Below are 18,996 nucleotides of genomic sequence, written 5' to 3'. Positions count from 1 at the left end.
CCCCCCCCCCGCCCCAGTACTAGGTCCACAAAGTGCAGTTCAACCAAGGTGAAAGAGAAAAACAAACATTGCCTTCAAAGCACAAGACCAGAGTTTTTTAGTTTTTTTTGTTGCCTTGACTTATACCTCAAGCTTTGTTAAGAGTCATGTGTAAAAAAAAAAGAAAGGGGTTAGGGTAATAAGGCCTAAGGTTTCTCCACAATTTTGGACAAAATTGTAGTTTATCAAGGAGCCTGCTAAAAAGTACAGTTAGTCAATATCTAAAGTCAGGAAAAGGTTTGCTAATTGTGTTGCGTACGTTGGCAATGTGTAAAATATTATTTTCCTTCCGTATGCCACACCCACAAAACAAAACAGGGATCTAACATTTTGAGGCAGAAGTCATTTAGGACTGTCGCAGTATCGTAGAAAGCATGGAAAGAATGTGCACTGAGTGTCAGTTAAGGAACACACAGTTCTGGGGGGACATGGAACCTCTGATAGTGATTTGGAGTGAGGAGGAGTAGACCAGACTAGGAGGCTGGAGCACCCCTGGAATTCCTTGGATTTGAAATGCACAATTGGAGATTAAACTGCAATCACTTCTCATTCATTCATCCAGCAAATGCTTATGGACCAGATACTCATTCATCCATTCACTCGTACATGCGTCAGAGTTATGGACCATCCATTGGAAAAGAGTCACATTTTAACCCCTCACACATGCATGAATTTCTTCATTATGGGAAAATGTTTGTGGACCATTTGATCGGCACTAGATAGCTAAACAAACATTAGCAAAGAGGAACAGAGTCAGTGCTTTCAGCTGTGACCCATAAAAAACTCTTGTACCTTTACAGTAAGAAAGCTGGACATACTGAGAATCAGTGACTTTTCTTAGCTAATCAGAAACGTAAGGTCTTGAGAAAGATTGACATCTGATATCTGGAGAGATAGGCATATCCAGAGGAGATAATGCAAATCTGTTCGTGGAGAAGGAGCTCTCAGAGTCAAACAAAGCTAGAAACTATTAAGTAGTGATTTTGATGACTTGCTGAAAACTGACTACGGGCAAGTTTGAGAGAGAAAAGCCCATAAGGGTAGCAGTCTCAGGATGGTCCTACTTTCTTAGGCATTCCCTCCAGAGACCTTATTTTAAGAGTAAAGTAGATATGTTCTGATTAGGTGTAGTAAGGCACACAGACATGGGAATGACCGTTATGAGGGAGAATGTTGATACAGGTCCTTGAGAATAAGAGGTACCACATGCCGCATAGGACCTCATGGGAAACACCAGGGTGGCCAGTGCACAGGGCAAGTAAAGAAACAGCAGTGGCAAGTACCTTTGTTCTTATTTCTGCAGGAAACATGAGGTGAGACAGGCAAGCAGGCATAGAATTGCTTGGCTTGAATGATTTCAGCAGGCCTTGAGGTAGAGGGGTTATCCAGTGTCTGTGCCTGAAGTGAATGGGAGAGAGGAGTAAAGGTGTGATTTCTGAGAGCCCCGTAAGGAAGTAGTTGATGGATAGGCTTCTGATTGCTTGGCTTACATATGAGGAGCATTTTACTATCTCTAGAAATTGAGTGGTCCTGGAAGGGGGCAATATCACCAACAGTTTTAAGGCCCTTGATACCAAAATATTGCAAAATATAGACAATAAAAAGGCAGAGTTAATGCAACACTCACTAGGTTCTTTTGGTGAAGATCTGATAAGGATCCCTCCATGGCTTTGTCTGGAGAAGACACGAGTGATACTTATGCAGTGTAGATACAAATAGTTACTCTTCAAGGAAAAGCACTCTACCAGATCCTTACCCAAGCTGGGAATATCCAAGTGGTTTACTCATATTCCAGTACCCTCTTGACTTCCTGTATCACTTAAAGGACAAAATCCCCACAGTGAATAGACCAAGGTTTCAAAGAAATTGTTACATAATAATAAAGTGACCAAATATCCAAAGAGACATAATAATCCTAAACATATATGCATATAACAACACAGCATCAAAATACACATGTCAAACACTGATTAACTGAAAAGAGACATGAACAAGTCTACTATTATAATTGAAGATTTCTTTTTTCCTCTGCCAGTAACTGATGCACCAAAGAGATGGAAAATCAATAAGAAGATAGAAGCTTTAGCAGCACTGAAAACTAACTTGGCATTTATAAACTGTTCAATCCAAAAGCAGAAGAATGCATATTCTTTTCAAACTTGCTTGGAACATTCACCAAGATAAAGGATGTTCTTGCAAAACATATTAACAAATTTAACTCATCCAAAGTTAGGTTCTAAGAACAAAACAAAAACTAGATAATCTCAGTAAGAGCTGACACACACTCTTCTGCCAGTACTTGGAAATTAAGCAGCATACTTCTACACAATCTATGAGTCGAAGAAATCTCAAAAGAAATCTTAAAATATTTTGAAAACTGAATAAAAATGAAAATACAACTTATAGAAAGTTGGAGACACAGTGAAAGCAGTGTGTAGAGGAATGTTTATAGCAGTATTGCATATATGTCTCGGTGCATTTTTTGCTATAAAAATACCTGAGACCAGGTATGTATTTTATTTTGTTTGTTTGTGTGTTTTTGGTACTGGGGATCGAACTCGGGACCTTGCACTTGCAAGGCAGGTGGCGGAACCACTGAGCTAAATCCCCAGCCCCCCAGGTACGTATTTTGAAAAATAGATTTATTTCAACTTACAGCTGAAAAGTCTTAAGTTGAAGCAGTCCCATCTGACAAGGCCTCATACCACACCAAAACAGAGCAGGTAGCATTTCACGGTGGGAAGGTGTCTAACATGGAAGAGATCACACGTGCGGGGTGGAATTACTGTATAACAGCCCACTCTGGAAGGATAATCCAGGGCCTGGAGACTTAACTTATGCAAGATGGATTTTAATCTTTTCTGAGGGTGCTGTCCCCAGTGACTTAATTTCCTCACAGTAGGGCTTGCCTCTTAAGGGTCTACCACCTTAATACTACATGCTGGGTTCTGGGACCAAGCTTCCAGCACTTAAAATTTTTGACATACACCCAAGCCCAATCCAAACTAAAGTGTATATTAACCTAAAAAGAAATGCATAAAGCCAAAAATCTACACATTAGGAGTAGTAGAAAGAAGATAAAATTAAGCCTGAATCCAGAAGAAAATACATAATCAAAGCCAAAATCATTGGAATTGGAAACAGGAAAACAGAAGAAAAATCAGTAAAATTCATGTTGGTTCATTAAAGTTATTAATTAAATTATTAAAGCTTTAGCCAAGATAAAGAAGGAAAAAGCAGAGAAGAAAGTTTTGCTGTATCCTAATGCAAAGTTCCTTTTAGTAGGAATGCCTGGGAAAGAGGATTTCCTGGCTGGCCTGCATGAATGAGCACAACCCTGTCATTTTAGCTCGTGTTGGTTTAAGAGTATCCCGGTCCTCACAGTACAGATTCATTTTGAATGTGAAATTAGAGGATGCCTGGGCCCACCCAGCACAGCGTTGTACTTCTGCTTTTTGGCTTGTTTTGCAAGCTGACACTTGAGGAAAGGCCACTTCCCTAGTTACAGACACGTCCAGCAGCAGGAAACCCTCACGCCTGCCAGGCCAGGCTTCTGCTTTCTCTCCATTTCAGCAGTTCTCTTTGAAAATCCTTCTCTCTCTTTTGTGCGCTCCGTCCTTCCTGCGCTCCATGCTGTCTTGTACCTGCAAGTGCAGACCCACGTGTGAATCCAGCAAAGGAAGGTAGGTGAGACTTGTAGGGGTCAAATGTACCGGGACAGCGTGACCTCAGGACCCCTGCACACCCGTGGGTTTGTAAGGAGAACGTTAAGGTTCATGTCTGTTCTTGTGTTTTCTACTTTTCACCAAACTTATACTCAGCCTGAGCTGCAGTGTGGAGTAATTTGCCTTTCTAGTTTTTGCTTGTAGTTCTCCCCTGTGCCTCACATTTGCCACTTTCTTTTTTTCTTTTAACCACTTTCTTTAAGTCTCAAATATAAAGTTACATGTCAAATCTGTGAAAAATACAGTTACAAAATCTCAGGAGATCATCATAAGCTTCTGGGATGTTTTATAGTCATGAGTTTCCCACACTATAGTTTTTAATTGGCTAGGAAAAAATGTTAGTTTTTGTACACATTCAGCAAAACTCAGGTGGTTTCTTAGTGCATATTCAGTGTGTCCTCAGTTAAATCAGGTGAATTGGTTTCTCTAGTAGCCACAGGGTCCCTGTACAGGTTGAGCGAAAGAGATGGAGTGACAGAAAAGCACAAATACTGCCTGAAGGCTGGAGACTTCATCCAGGCATTTTTGGGCCGCACAAAAATCCTGTTGGCTAACTATGCTCATGGCTGTCCACTGCTGCCTCGGTTTCCTGGGAGGAAAGGGTCTGGGCTTAGAGCAGGGTCAAGGAGAGCTTTGAGATTTCACTGCCTTGTTCATCCACTCCTGTGGTTTGTTCAGCTAAGATCAGTAAGATCACCGTGGCGAGTATTTTCAAAGTAAATGCTTTGTCTGGTATTTTTGGCAGTTGGTGTTTTCCCAGAGGAGAGTGTGTGGTGAGTGGCTTGTGGAACGCAGTTCACTGGGGAGATATCCTTGGACATTTTTAGGTTTTCAGGGTGCAGCAACCCTACCCTGTCCTTTAAGGGATGATCTTGGCCATGACCCAGAGTTCAGTTAATTTTTCACAAAGGCTAGCTCCCATGTTCCCCACTGTTGCAATTGAACCCAGAGCCTTGCTCATACTAGGCAAGTTCTCTATCACTAAGCTACATCCCCAGTTGGCTAGTAGTTACTTTAATAACCATGTGAATCCCCTCCTCTGAGCCCACCTTTGCCAGGTGTGCTGTGGTGGGGAGGAGTTCCAAAGGCAGTTTCTGGGGGATGCTGGAGCTGGGCATCCCACCCCAGGCGACAGCATGGCATGGGTCTTTCCGCCCTCCGTGCTTTGATTCTCTGCCAGTAGCCAGTGACAATCCATGCTTGGCTCACCTCCGACTGCCTTTCTCCCAATCTTGGATGTGTACAGGTTGAGCTATTCATTCTGGAGCCATAAATATCAGCAGGGAGTGAAATACTGGATCACAGCAGAGATTTTCAGACATTAGACTGCTTACAAATCACCACAAAGCTGTTGAAAGTATAGGCCTCCTGTCTCTATGGCTTCTGTACTAGGCTGTGCAGATCTTAGGACCCACATTTCCAGACTGTGTCTGGGGCAAGTGCTATGAGGGCCAAGGAAGCTCTGGACTGGAGGACATTGAGGAGCTGGAACTTATTCCAAGAAGCTCAGTCTGCACGTGGCTTTGGTGAGTCACAGCAAGATATAGACAGAGGTGTAGCTGGTAGAGAACCTGAGAAGCACACACACCGTCTTCAGGATGGAAAGGAAGCTCTTTCTTAGCTGGATCCCTATTTCTTCCTCCCAGGAGCTGCTTCTGTCCACATTTTGTCGGGGAGGCTGGGACATTCTCTCTCAGCACTGTGCGGCACCTGAAATTATGACTAGCACATGGTAGCCACTCACCTATTGATTAACACTTTAGATTTTAAAATGAAGTCCTCTTAAGTAGGCTGATGGCTTATTTGTAGAGGTAATATTCAGGTGGATATCAAGGCATAATATAATTTGTGTGACTTTTATCCAGGCAAGTATGAAAGAGGATTTGGGAGCAGCTCTTAATGGAGCCTGAGAATGCCTGTAGTCTGGCTGAGAAAGGTCAAAGTCAATTGGGCTAGATCAGCCTTTCCTTTATGCATTTTAGGGCCTTTCAGGTTCTGAAGGAACAACAAAGGAATTTGGTTCTGAAGGTTTGGGTAGTATCTTCATGCATTGCAGCAACTCTTCTATTTCTAAATGACTATAAAAAATCATACTTGGCAACCTTAGTTTTAACTTTTTGTTTCAGAAGTGTGGGTCCCTGTTTTCTAAGAATTGCTCTGTGCTTGTCTGCAGAGACAGGACAAGTTGGGGTCCACAAAATTAGTGAAAACAGGACTCTCGCTGGGGAGACCGTGTGTCTGTGTGTCATGGCATCCAGGCAGGCCACCCAATATTCTGAGAACAGACCCTGCAAGATAGTCTCCCAGAGCACAAGCTCATGTGTTTTAATGAAGCGAGCATCAGACACAAGGCTGATTCAGGCTCATGAACTCTGGGTTCCTTTCCTCCATGTTGAGGCCCCACATCTGTGTCCTTGTTTTGTTGTTTTTCCTGTATGATGAGACCCTGTCATAGAAGGCCGAGTTCCCATTGTCCTGTGTGGCTGTCTGGAGAGCCAGGTGCCATGTGGCGTGATCCTGTGGAGTGTCTCTTTCCTCGGTCATTTCTCTATAATGAATCAGGCAGTCCTTGACCAGCCCAGCAACACTGATTCTCCCTGTTGGCTGGACTCATTCCTCTTTCTTAGGAAAATTAATCTAACCCACAGAGGAAGTTTTCTCTTTTGCCCAAGTCCTGACACTTAATTTTCTCAGCTTAAGGCTGCAAAGGCAATCCTCAGACACATTTGACATTTGAACAAGGTTGCTTTGCATTGGGGTGGCTGTGTGGTTTCGAGTGTGATAAACCTTAATTTGCATCTTCCTGATCTTGTTCCTCAAATGGTATGAATTTGGCAGAAATTACCCTCCAGGGTTGTTTCCCGACAGAGCCATGTACTTCTGCCTCAGTCTACAGTACATGTGTAGCTCTCACAGCCTATTAGTGGGAAAATGAGCCACCTTAAATTGCTAAGTACTATTGGACATGTTCACTGCAGGAAGTTGATGGGGCCGGGGGTGGGGGGGGGTGGCGAACAGCACCTGCAGGAGCCATGCTTCAGTGATAGCAAGAAAAGCAGAAGCCTTGAATCACAGATCTGAGGCCCTTTGATAACAAGGATAGCTAGGGTAATTAAGAAAAGGGTGCAAGGACACATGCTGCCTCTTCTGGTTCCATGGCCAGCTAGAAAACACTGAAATTAACATAGATTTGGGGACCGATATATTAAAAAGTGTGGTCTTATTTATAGATTCATGATTTTCCCAAGAAGTCCAAAGCAAAATTATGTATCTTTATAAATGAAGTTGGACATTTTCAGGGAAGGTGAGGAACAGAAGAGGAAAATTACTTATGACCAATGTTCATCGTTCATAGATCCCATATTCACATATCTACCTAGTACCCTAAAATCAGTACCACAGTACTTTTGCTGTCATTTTTGGCTATGTGTAAAATGGTGAAAAATTTGTGTTACCTAACATATGCACGGAGGTTGGACAGGGTGACGTGCTGCCCTTGAGTTTCAGCTCTCATAGCATAAACAGGTGCCATTTCCTTATTCTGTTTAGTGAAACTTATTTGAGCATTTTTTGTGCTCTTTTTTTGGTGATTTCACAATTTAAAGTGATCCTAAGCATGGTGCTGCAGTGCTGCCTCGTATCTCCAAGTGTAAAGACTGTGAAGCGCCTTGCAAAGTGATTATGTGTGTTAGATATGTTTCCTACCCACATGAGTTATGTTGTTATGCTCCTAAGTTTGATGTTCATGCATCAATAAAATATATATGAAATGAAGTAACTTCATAGAAAACAAGGTTTTTATTGACTGGTTTATGAAAACATAACCAGAGGACCCCAAGAATATAGTCTCATGTTTTCTTCTGGAGCAATGGTTCAGAATTTGCAAATTCACAGTTCCTGATGACTGTATGGAACACGACTACTTGAATAAGATTAGTAGCAACTGTATTTTTTTTTCATGCGTGAGATGAAAAAATAATAGATTCAAGAGTACTGATATTGATGAAATGGAGAGAGGAGAAAAGAAAGAAATCACAAAATGAAGGATTCTGAGTTACCGTGTTCATGACAGTAGGCCAAACTGGACTTTGGGTTCATCTTTGCTCCTGGCTCCCTAATCTGAAAGTGCTAGGCTTGGGTGTTGTGGTCCTTGCTGGATTTGACAGCCAGTCCTATCGTCTGCCCTTCATCCACAGATAGACATGGAGATGAAGGAAGACTGGCAGAGGGCAGAAGGTCTGGGAACACACAGGAGCAGGCACGGCTCTCTCCTTCCTTCTGACCTCCATTTTGTCTTCTCTGGCTGCCGTGATATCCCAGAAAGTTTCACCTTGACTCTGCCAGAACACAACTTTGACCCTCACCACTCCTTTCCCATGTCTGGGGGCTTTGTTGTAAGCCATTCACATATTCATTAGCCACTGGTTGCTTCTATCTCCTGGCTCTGTTGAGATTCTGGATTAGCTGTATCTTACTGCATAACAAATTACCCTGAACATAGTGGCTTAAAACAGCAATCATCACTTATGGGTTGAAAACCCCTAATTCAAATATTCAGAATCCAGAAATCTGATACGTTTTGTGTATTGACATGATGCCATGAGTAGAAAATTCCACACTGTCAAACTTTGTTTCATATACAAAATTATTACAAATATTGTATGACCACTACCTTCAGGCTACGTGTGTAATGTGTCTATGAAATACAAATGAATTTTTTGTTGGGATGTGGGCAATTTATGTGTCAACAAGAGAATACTTACGTACCAGCATCCTGAGTCACACAACAGAGTGAGAAGGAAGCAAAGAGGTTAACTCAGTCCTGTCTCCTTGTTTTACATGAGAATCTGAGTCTGGAGGACAGTGACTTAGCCAGGATCACAGGTCTCATCAGTTTCTTCCACACCTGGCCCACTTTGTCTTCTGGTACCACAGCCACGTGTGTGGCCCTGTGGCCTGAGACTGGATTGATTTTGATGCTTCTGGGATGACACTTATCTGTGACTCTTACCTCTTAGGTGGTTTGGCCCCTCAGTGAGCAGGGCACGAAGGTGCACTAAACGGATCCTAAAGTCTCTGGCGTTGCCTCTCTTTCCCTCGCTCTCCCCTCCCTCACGTTTAGACTTGATATCTCATTAGGAATGTACAAATGTTCCAAGATCTGAAAAAACAAAACAAAACAAAACAAAAAAACTGAAACATTTCCATTCCCAAGCATTTTGGATAAGGAACACTCAGCCTGTATTACTTTTCATGATTCCTGTGTCCAGGCATTTGAAACAGCTAGGATGGCTTCTGGTCTCCTTCGGGTTATAGTCAGATATGATCTAGGACTGCAGTTTTATCAGAAGGCTTGATGGTGCTTGCTGAGCCTCTTCCACAGTGGTTCCCATGGCTATCAAGGGAGTGCTGTCTGTGAGTGCAAGTCAGTGGAGGCCTGACTGCAGAGAATACGTAGCAATATCTGGTTATAGTTGTGTGTTTCATGTACTGAGGATTAAACTCACAGCCTTGCACTTAAGAGGCAGGTGTGGTGCCACTGAGCTAAATCCCCAGCCTAGGTATAGTTTTTATTCATCATAATTAAGGAATTAATTACTACTGGCATTGAGTCAAGGCCAGGGATGCTGCTAAGTAGCCTTTAGAGCATAAGACGGCCCCTCACCACACACACACATACACACACACACACACACACATGCACGTACATGCACACATACACCCAACAAAGAACAATCCAGCCCCAGTGTGAAGAATGTCATAGTTGAATAACCCTGACTTAGCACAGTGATAGATACTAGATGGAAATGGATTGAAATAGCAGAGGTTGGGGAAGTCAGGTCAATGCAGCTGTCCTGATACATAAATAGACAGTGAAGACTGTGTTGTGACCACATGTGAAAAGGAAACTTCATCCTCTAAAAGCCAAGTAAAGATGCTAGACACCTGGAGCCATCTACAGCTGTGTTGGTGGACCACTGGGCACAAACCAAGGCACTGGAAGCCCCATCATCAAAGCTGGCAGAACTTTTTTTTTTTGGTACAGGGTCTCAAACTCAGGACCTTGTGCTTGTGAGGCAGGTGGTGGAACCACTGAGCTAAATCCCCAGCGTGTAGAACTTTTGATAGGAGTTGGGGCAACATAAAATTATGCAGGTAAAGTGACCAGGATATGGTGGCTTTTGAAATGATGTCAAACAGGAAGAGTGTATTGTCTTGGAATGGCTGCTGTGACTGGGCATTGGAAAGGTTGCTTTGGGGAAGCAGAACTGGGTATAGGCTGTGTATTCTGGTACACAGAGTACCGGGGCTGGAGAAAAGGAGGCAGGGAATCAGATATGAGAGCATTTTGTAGCAGAGGCATCAGGCACTTGCTAGAATTGGTCCCTTCTCCTAAGAAGCTGTGAACTTGAGCAAGTACCAAGCTCCATTGATACAGCTATAGATAGGGCATCTAGAGGGTCACATCAGCTGGTCTCCAGGGCTGTATGAATACATAGAAACTGGACAGTTAGCATTTTGATTAGGAAACCAACATCAATGTGGAAGCCCCCCACCAAAAAAAAAAAAAAAAAAAAAAGCTTCCGTTGAGCAGGTATTTTGTGGACATCTGGTAAACCTCATGAAAAAGTTGTTCAAAATTTCTAAACCTTTGAAGCTTTTGTTTAGGGTAAGGGCAAATTGTAGTGGTGCTGTGAAGGGAAGGGATACTTCTGTGACGTTAAATATGGGTAGGAGGCAGCCCAGATGGACAGAGACGGCAACCTGAAATTGGGCCATCAGGATGCACTCCATAAAGGCATGATGGTGAGCTGAGATCACAGGCCTGAGCAGGAGGAAAGTAGCCGGGGGAACAGCTGGGAACAGCACAGGTCTAGCACATGAGGGTAGAAAAGGGGGTGATGTGGCTGCACACAGAGAGCAAACATGACCGAATTGTGACGACATTTGTTCCTGCGCAGGGCCACAGTGAGGGTGTAATTAACAGAAATTGTATTATCCTCTCCAGACCAGTGTCCATATGTTGTGAAACCACATACAGGAGAATTTATATAAGTATCAGAGGATATTTCATCAAATCATGCATATATCTTTGTGTACAGTGCATGTATATGATGTGTGATACATGGTAAGTGCATGCGTTGGGTAGGGCGGATATTTGTGTGTGATGTGTTTGTGTGCATATGTGTGGTGTGTGTGTATATGTGGGAGCTATGTGGGTACATGATGTATGTGTTCTATGTGTGTGGTTGTATGTATGTGAGGAGGCATGTGGGTAGATTATGTGTGTGATGTATGTGTGACGTGCATGTGGTAGGGACAGTTGAGGGGTGGGGACAGGTGCTTTCTCCCAGATGAATGGGTAGCATCACTGGATTATTTTCCAGGAACACTAGGCCCATTTTGGATACACTCTTGGATGCCTTTTGGATCAGTAAAATACATCTTCCTCCTTATAAAACACTCGCCTTGCTAAAGATATGCCTACAGCCAGCCTCCTTCATCTCTCTTCTGGGGGGTCACCTGAGCCTTGTGGGCAGTGTCTTCTGTTGATGTCTTCACAGCTGGAGACCTGTGCTGCCTCTGTAGGGGTCATGTGGTGGGGAGGGTGGTGGCCCCGCGGGCATTCAGGACATTCTCCTCAGCTGTTTTTAACACTGGCAGACAGGGGTTGGCCTTGCGCCTCCATGCCCCATGGGTCTCTGGGAGGATGTCACCTTCTGCACCTGCAGAAGGAGCTTGCTGATTCTTGCACCCCAGGCTGAAGGTAGAAGGGCCTGGTGAGTGCAGGGTCAGTTTCGCAAGATCACAAAGGAGGCCCCTGTGACTGTCCATGAACTCATTGGATGAGCTTCTGGCAACAGACTGCCAGGGGTGAGCTTTCCTTGAAACTGCCCCCTCTCTGGCATGGCAGCTTCTCTGAGCACCTAGGGCTTCTGCTTTTACCTCCTGCACATCCCTGTCCACTCAAAGGGGAGCCCTCAAGACAAGTTTTGCTATAGTATTCTGTACATTTCTCTTTTCAGTGTGTTTCTTAGGCTTCTTTGTCCCCACCAGAAAAACAAAACAAAATAAATGAACTAATAAATCCGTTCGCTTTTATCAAATCCTGTGTGTTTGGATTGATAGAGGATTTGGTCTACTGGGAAATAATCATATGAGTACAAATTGAAAAGTTAAAGAGGGAAATACTTCTGTCCTGAGCTGGAAGGACTCGTCCCCAGCTTGAGGGAGGTCTGATGGCCTTGTTGCTGGGATCTTCACTGCATTCTCCCTTCTTTGCCCCTAGGTGCACCTTGAAGGCCCGGCACAGGCATGGCCGGTACCGCAGCGGACAGTGCCAACCACCTGCCCTTCTTTTATGGCAACATCACCCGTGAGGAGGCAGAGGATTACCTAGTGCAGGGGGGCATGACTGACGGGCTTTACCTGCTGCGCCAAAGCCGCAATTACCTGGGCGGCTTTGCGCTGTCTGTGGCGCATGGGCGCAAGGCGCACCACTACACCATCGAGCGTGAGCTGAACGGCACCTACGCCATCGCGGGTGGCCGCACCCACAGCAGCCCAGCTGACCTCTGCCACTACCACTCGTTGGAGTCCGATGGCCTAGTCTGCCTGCTCACCAAGCCCTGCAACCGGCCGCCTGGCGTGCAGCCCAAGACTGGGCCTTTTGAGGACCTGAAGGAAAACCTCATCAGGGAGTACGTGAAGCAAACGTGGAACCTGCAGGTGGGCTTGCCTGCCAGGGTCCCCCAGATGTCCACCTGGGCACCCAAATGAGCATCCACCTTGGGAGGCACTGACTTGGGCTCCAGAATGCCTCTCTCCAGAGGACAGACAGCCTGCCTGCATTCTCTCCTTTCCTCCCACCCTTCCTTCCACAGTATTGGACCTTTGCCTTGACTTACATCCCCAACCCTCTTTATTATTTTTTTGAGACAGGGGCTTGCTAAATTGCCAAGCTAGGCTCAGCTCACACTTGCAGCCTTTCTTTCTCAGCCTCCTAGAGTACTGTCACTATAGGTGTGTGTTACCACACCCCAGCAGCCTTGCCTCTTTCACAGCAACCACAGAGAAGGGCCCTTTACACCGGTGGTGTGGGTTTCTGCATCACAGGCAAACCTGCCACGCGGTTCACCAAGGGACCTTTCAGGGTCATTGATGGGTGTTTTCTGACTTTTACGTACCAAACAGAGCCACACCAACCTTTCTAACCTCTCGGCATACATACATAGGTTTGGCACCCCTACTTTGGTGGCTTGGTGTTGCCTGCTGTGCGTCATAATTTATGTAACCAGGACTACTCAAGGATGCTTTTGTTGTTCAGACTGTGCTGCTAGTGGCTTTCATCCGCACTCCTTTCTATTAACCTTGTGGGTGGTGTCTGTAGGATAAAACCTGGAGGGCTAGTGTGCCACAGCAAGGGACGTGTGTGTTTCATCTGGATGTAGTAACAGTTTCAGTCCAGAAAGGTGGCAGAGGTTGTGGGAGTTTACATTCCTCCTGCATGCTTTTTGTTCCCCGATGCTGGTGATCGTGTACGCTAAACACTCACTGTACCACTGAACTGCCCACACCCCGCCCTCCTGCAGTCTTAAAAGCAGGTGGTGTCCGGAGGCAACAGACCTGAATGACAATCTCCTGATTGAACTTAGGTGTTAAGCAGCTCTCCTCGCTTCTCCTGGATGTATGTGGCTGTGTTCTGCTGTGTTGCTTGACACATACTGACTTACAACTGTGTCACTTTGCGTATTGTACTCAATGACTCTTTTTACACCTTTACCATGTTTTGCAGTAAATTCCATCTTGCAGACAGGTACTACAATACTATGAGCGTGATATTTTTAACTAGTACTTATTGAATATGTCTTAGGCCATCCTTTTGCTCTTCAAATCAGACTTACTGAGTGTCATTTACACACTGTAGATTTAATCCTTTTGGGGCATGTAGTTCTGTGACTTTTGACGAACACAGAGCATCATGTAACTCCCACCTCAGTCCAGATGAACAGTAACTCCATCCTTCTACCCACATCCTGCTCACCCCAGCCCCTGGCAACCACACATCCAGTTTCTGCCTCTACCTTCCGCCTTTCCAGAGTGTCACAGCAGTGGACAGCGCCATGCTTTCTAGACCAGTTTCTTCCATTTGGCATCCATACCTGCTGTTGGCCTGTGTTGTCACCTGTGTCCACCGTGGTTCTTGCTGACGTCTGAGTGGATTCTGCAGGCCTCTACATTCCTCTGCACTCACCTCGCTCTGAATGCTTCGCATCTGGGGCCATCACTGCCTATGTTGTGCAGTTCATCTGTGAAATGTGACCAAAGCACTGTGCTTTTATTCCCAGCTGTCTCCCCTCCTGCTTCCAACTGTTTGACGTGGTTATATTTCTACTGTTACTCCTATGGGAGTTCCTTATAAATGCAAATCATCAAACTTTTGCCCTCCATTAATTATTATCACAAAGATCTCTTTTCTTTCCCACTAAGAAAGTGAGGAAATCAGTTTGCATAGTGCTGAGCTCCACTTCCCAGTTTGGGCTGCTTTGTGGCATCCGCATGGTCACCCACACTTTCTCACCCACGCTTTCTGTGGTGCTGCTTCCTGCTGGTCCACAGGCAGTTGTGTGTGCTCAGTGAAGCCCTCAGAGGCAGACAGATAAGGATGTGCCGATGTGCCTTCCTCTACACATCTTAAGCTTCTTGATAGTTAGGAAATGGCCAGATTTTAACATGGAACAGTCAGCCTAGAATCCTGTTCTCTGGACCTCAGAGCCAGATGGTATTCAAAGTTGTATCTGTCTTGGAAAAGGTGAATCTTGTTATTCCATTTCAGACTGCTTCCTTATTTAGACATTGAAGGCACTTATGTAATATGTATCATCTCATTGGTTTTATGTGCTGAATGAATCCATGAGTTGCTGATGAATGAGTGCACGAATGAAATTGGATTCCACTTCACACATTAGACCTCAGGATAGTCTGGATATGATTAATTTCTTTGACTCTCTCCACTTCTTCCTGGCCTGATGCATAGTCTGTCCCTACTCTTGGCAGGGCCAGGCTTTGGAACAGGCCATCATCAGTCAGAAGCCGCAGCTGGAGAAGCTAATAGCCACCACAGCCCATGAGAAAATGCCCTGGTTCCATGGAAATATCTCTCGGGGCGAGTCTGAGCAGATCGTCCTCATAGGATCAAAGATGGATGGCAAGTTCCTGTAAGTATAGTGTCTTTTCCCCTCATCTCTCACCAGGCAGCTGGGACAGCTAGGGATAATGCAGCTTCCCTGTGAGTACAAGCCATGCGCCCCCATGCAGGGGTCACTCATAACTCTGATACACATATGTTGGCCTGTCCTAAGGATGCTTTGAGATGAAGATGGCACTGTGACCCAGCCTGTTTTGCCCAGTTCAATCCTAAAGTGATATTCTTGGGCTCTATGGGACATCGTGTTTAAAGAAAATGGTCGTCAGCCACACACAGATATATATTCCTCATCCACAAGGCTTGGAAACAGAAGGGCTTTGGATTTGGGATTTTTTTCCAATTTTAAAATATTTGCATATAGATTAACTATATGTCTTGGGTATAGGATCCAAGTCTAGACTCAAAATTCACTTACATATGCACCTTATACACATAGCCTCAAGGTAGTTTCATGCCATGGTTTTAGTCCACCATTTTAATCCATCATATAAACCAGGTGGGGAATTTCCCACTTGTGCTATACATACTGTTATTCAAAGTTTCAGATTTTGGAGAATTTTAGAGTTCAGATTAGGTGTGTGCTGCCTGAATCCTGCTTTTCATGGCAAATATGGGAATAATAGCCACATTGCTGTTGCTCCAACCAAAATGTAGACACCACTGCAGTTTATTCACTCCAGCCTCGCCCCAGTCTCAGCCATGACTTCTGTTTTCACTTGGGCAGAAAATTAAAAAGTAGAAAGAAATCCTAGGCATAGCTTATGGAAGTGAAACTTTTAGATCAGAGGCAGGTGGTAGTCTTTGGCCTTTTGAACTCAAGAGTTAGGATGAGTTCCGTGTTCTGTCTTTCATCCGTAGGGAGCTGATGTGAGCCTAAGTTTTAGAAGGTCCTGGAAGTGTGGGCTAGCTCAGCTGGCGTCAGCATCCAGAGACATGAGCTGTCTCCTGTGGGCAAAGGGAAAACACTTGCCCACCTTTGTCCCCAAGTAGTGTTCCCTACAGAGATGCTTCCTGGGGCACCAAGAACCACTGGCCCATCCCTGCTTTGGAACTTCACTAGAAACAGTGGTGCAGCCTTGTGCTCAGACACATTGGTTAACACTTGGCTGATTCTGTTAGCTTTTTCCTCTGGATAGCCATTTGTACTTAATAAATTTTCCCCATCCTTCTGATTTAAGAAATTCTCTTAAACACAATCTTAAAAAAGAAAAGAAAATTACAAAGGAGTGGCCCAGATTGGCATGTGATGAATAGGATGTGATTTTTAGGGGACTCAGCTCCACTCTCTGGCAGTGATGCTGGGTAGAAGAAGGAGGTTGTCCCTTAGTGTAGCCACCTAGCAGCTAATTTTCCCTGAGGCTTGGGCTTTTCCATCTTCTCAGCAATAATTTCCAGCATAAATGTCACGAGACTGCAGACACAGCATCTTGACACATCAGGAGCTTAAGTGACCTAATGCAGAGAACAAGGCCTGCTGACTTCTCCCTGGGCACAGTGCCTCTCAGGCTCCTTGCGGAGCAGCTATGGGTATGAAGCAGATTTTTTCTGATTTGCTGTGTCTGAAAAGAGCAGTTGTGTGCAAGCTCTGCCCTTGCCGTCCTTTCCCAGGGACGTGTTTAACCCTGCGCAGAGGGCAAGAGGCTCCACATTCCCAGTGCCTGCAGGAGATTCACAGAACTGCTGTGCATCACATCAGCTGCATTCAGAGCTCACGAGGTCCAGGGTGCCCCTGGCCCATGGGCATGGGCATTTTCTCCAAGTCTCTCTAGTCAGTCTCCTCAGACTGGATTATTTCACCTTACATTGCAGCTGCCTGATGATGCCACATGGGCACTAAACTCTTGTGTGCTTGGCTTTCTCCTGGTATCAACCATACCCCATCCCATCTTTCCAGCTTCTGCCATACCTTTCTAGCTTGTGCAGGGATGGACATATTGGTGGTAACTGCAGCGCAGCTGTAGCCTCACCTGGGATACTAGCAGGAGGCAGGAGCCCAACATAGGGCTGTGGAGACTTTGCTTAAGAACCCTTGTTCTGTAGGTGTGTAGGTGCATGCCTCTAATCCCAGTATTCTGAGAGACTGAGGCAGGAGGAACACAAGTTCACATTTAGCCTGGGAAATTTAGTGATTCAGTGAGACTTTGTCTCAAAATAAAAAATTAAAAAGGGCTGGGGATGCAGCTCAGTGCAAAGGTCCTGGGTTCAGTCCCCAGTAACACACACACACACACACACACACACACACACAGGCTAAGAGATAACCCTCCCAAGGTTCAAGGTTCAGTTCTCTAGGTCTAGAGTGAGTGAGACTCTCCTGCTGCTCTTGAGGATTCGGAGAAAACACTCACCAAGCTCACAGCATGGTGTATATGGTTTGGTGACAGTCTGAGCTTTCCTCTCGTGCTACTTCGTCGTCTTTCTCCATCACTGCCACCAGGGAGCTCTTGTCACCAGAAATCTCATGGTCGTTTTATACTGAACAAGTAGCAGGCCTTTCTTCTTGGTGGCTTTGCGACTTTGTCCTGTGGTAGTGTGTCCTGTGCTACCTGAATGGGTGCTTCGGGGTGGCTGGCCTGAGCACAGTGGTGTATTGTGTTTAGCGTGGTGTCTAGGCCCGTGGCCTGGTGTAGATGAGAACTGGCCTTTTGTCCTGCCTTCTGTCTGGCCTGGGACAGAGTCTGTAGCAGTGACTCAGAGGCCCCTCCAAGTCCAATGGCCCCAACATTACACTCCTGCATCTTTAGTAGTGTTCACAAGTGCTTCCTTTTCAGGAAGCCAGTGTGTGAGCTCTCGTAAACCAGTGCTGGATCTTGTGGCTGTACATCTGGTGTGAGTGTGTCTGTCCCTCGTCCACAGCTGGCAGCTGTCCTGCACTCCAAAAATCAATGGATGATCAAGTTCCTTACACTAAATGACACGGTATTTGCATAGGACCCACACACATCCTCTTGTACACTTTAATCATCTCTAGATTATTTATAATAGTACCTGGTACAATTTAAATGCTCTTGAAATATTTGCTGTATTGTTTAGGGAATAATGACAGGAAAAATATCTGTTCAGTACAGATGCAGATTTTTTCCCCAACCATTTCACTTGCTGGTGGATACAGAACTCCTGGTAATGAAGGAATGACTGTATGGAAGGGATATAAGTCAGGGGCCAAGGGCCAGCATTCTCTTCTGGCCAGAAACTGAGAAAGGCTCTTTGTGAGGAAGAGGATTGGCACTGAGATGGAACGGTAGGGAGCAGTCACCCCTCCCACCAGGGAGCATCACCCCAGAGTCCGGAGATGGAATTTGTCCAGGATCCCTCCACACGGGAGGCTGTTCCAGCTGGGCTGGATGAGATAGTGCAGGCATGTGGAGGATGCCACTTTGGATGAGTGGGTTCCCTGTGGGAAGGCTAGGATGTGCCGTGGGCTGTCTGCCTGTAGCATGGTAAATGGGCCATGGGCCAGCAGGGAGCTGCTCTCCGAGCCGTGCTGTGCATGTTCACTGCAGTGGAACCACAGGGTGTGATTTATTTCAGATCGCATTTCAGGCCTTTGCTTTCTTGTGCCCAAGCCCAGGCACTGCATTTCATGTTTATCAGAAGACAGGGTGGCATGTCCTGCAGAGGCCCCAGGGAAAAGGTCAGATGCCCTGGCTTCTGGTGGCCCTACTCTATGCCCCTGCATGCAGCCCCTGGGCAGACGCTGCCTCCTCCCCAGCCCTGGCCCCTTGGTGCAGTGCTGCCAGGGCTCTACGTCATTTCTGCACACACCCTTCTCTGGCAAGTTCTCACCTGCAGCATGACTCTACTCTGTCCTCTGTTGTTTCAGAACACACAGCAACAAGGTGGAAGGCAAAGTCCTGAACTTGACTGGGGCTGCTGCACTTGGTGATGTGCCTCCGCCCAGTTCTCTAGGAGTCATAGCTTCTAGGTTTGCTTCTCCTTTTGTACTTGGAAGGTCCAGTGACTCCCCTGGTGATAGTCTGTCCCTCAGAGAATCAGTTATATCTGGAGCAGCTCTTACATTGC

The 18,996-nt window shown here is 45.5% G+C and overlaps 1 protein-coding gene across 4 annotated transcripts in view; it reads left to right on the top strand.

Annotated features, from left to right (window-relative positions):
• Syk (spleen associated tyrosine kinase) overlaps nt 1–18,996 on the top strand; it is a 77,650-nt gene that overhangs the window by 21,889 nt on the left and 36,765 nt on the right. For 2 of the 4 annotated variants that reach the window (XM_010607604.3, XM_010607601.3), the window contains exons 1-3: nt 3,537–3,722; nt 12,055–12,494; nt 14,823–14,983. In XM_010607604.3, the coding sequence (XP_010605906.1) occupies nt 12,081–12,494; nt 14,823–14,983 (575 nt within the window). In that variant the 5' untranslated portion in view covers nt 3,537–3,722; nt 12,055–12,080. Of the gene's footprint in view, nt 1–3,536; nt 3,723–12,054; nt 12,495–14,822; nt 14,984–18,996 lie in introns of those variants that run through there. The other 2 variants (XM_010607603.3, XM_010607602.3) reach the window with 1 other exon arrangement.

This window comes from Fukomys damarensis, unplaced genomic scaffold (genome assembly GCF_012274545.1).
Source record: "Fukomys damarensis isolate Sample0158 unplaced genomic scaffold, DMR_v1.0_HiC HiC_scaffold_27, whole genome shotgun sequence".
Taxonomy (NCBI): Eukaryota; Metazoa; Chordata; class Mammalia; order Rodentia; family Bathyergidae; genus Fukomys; species Fukomys damarensis.
The sequence above is the reverse complement of the archived record's forward strand: the minus strand, read 5'-3'. Positions and strand labels throughout refer to the sequence as shown.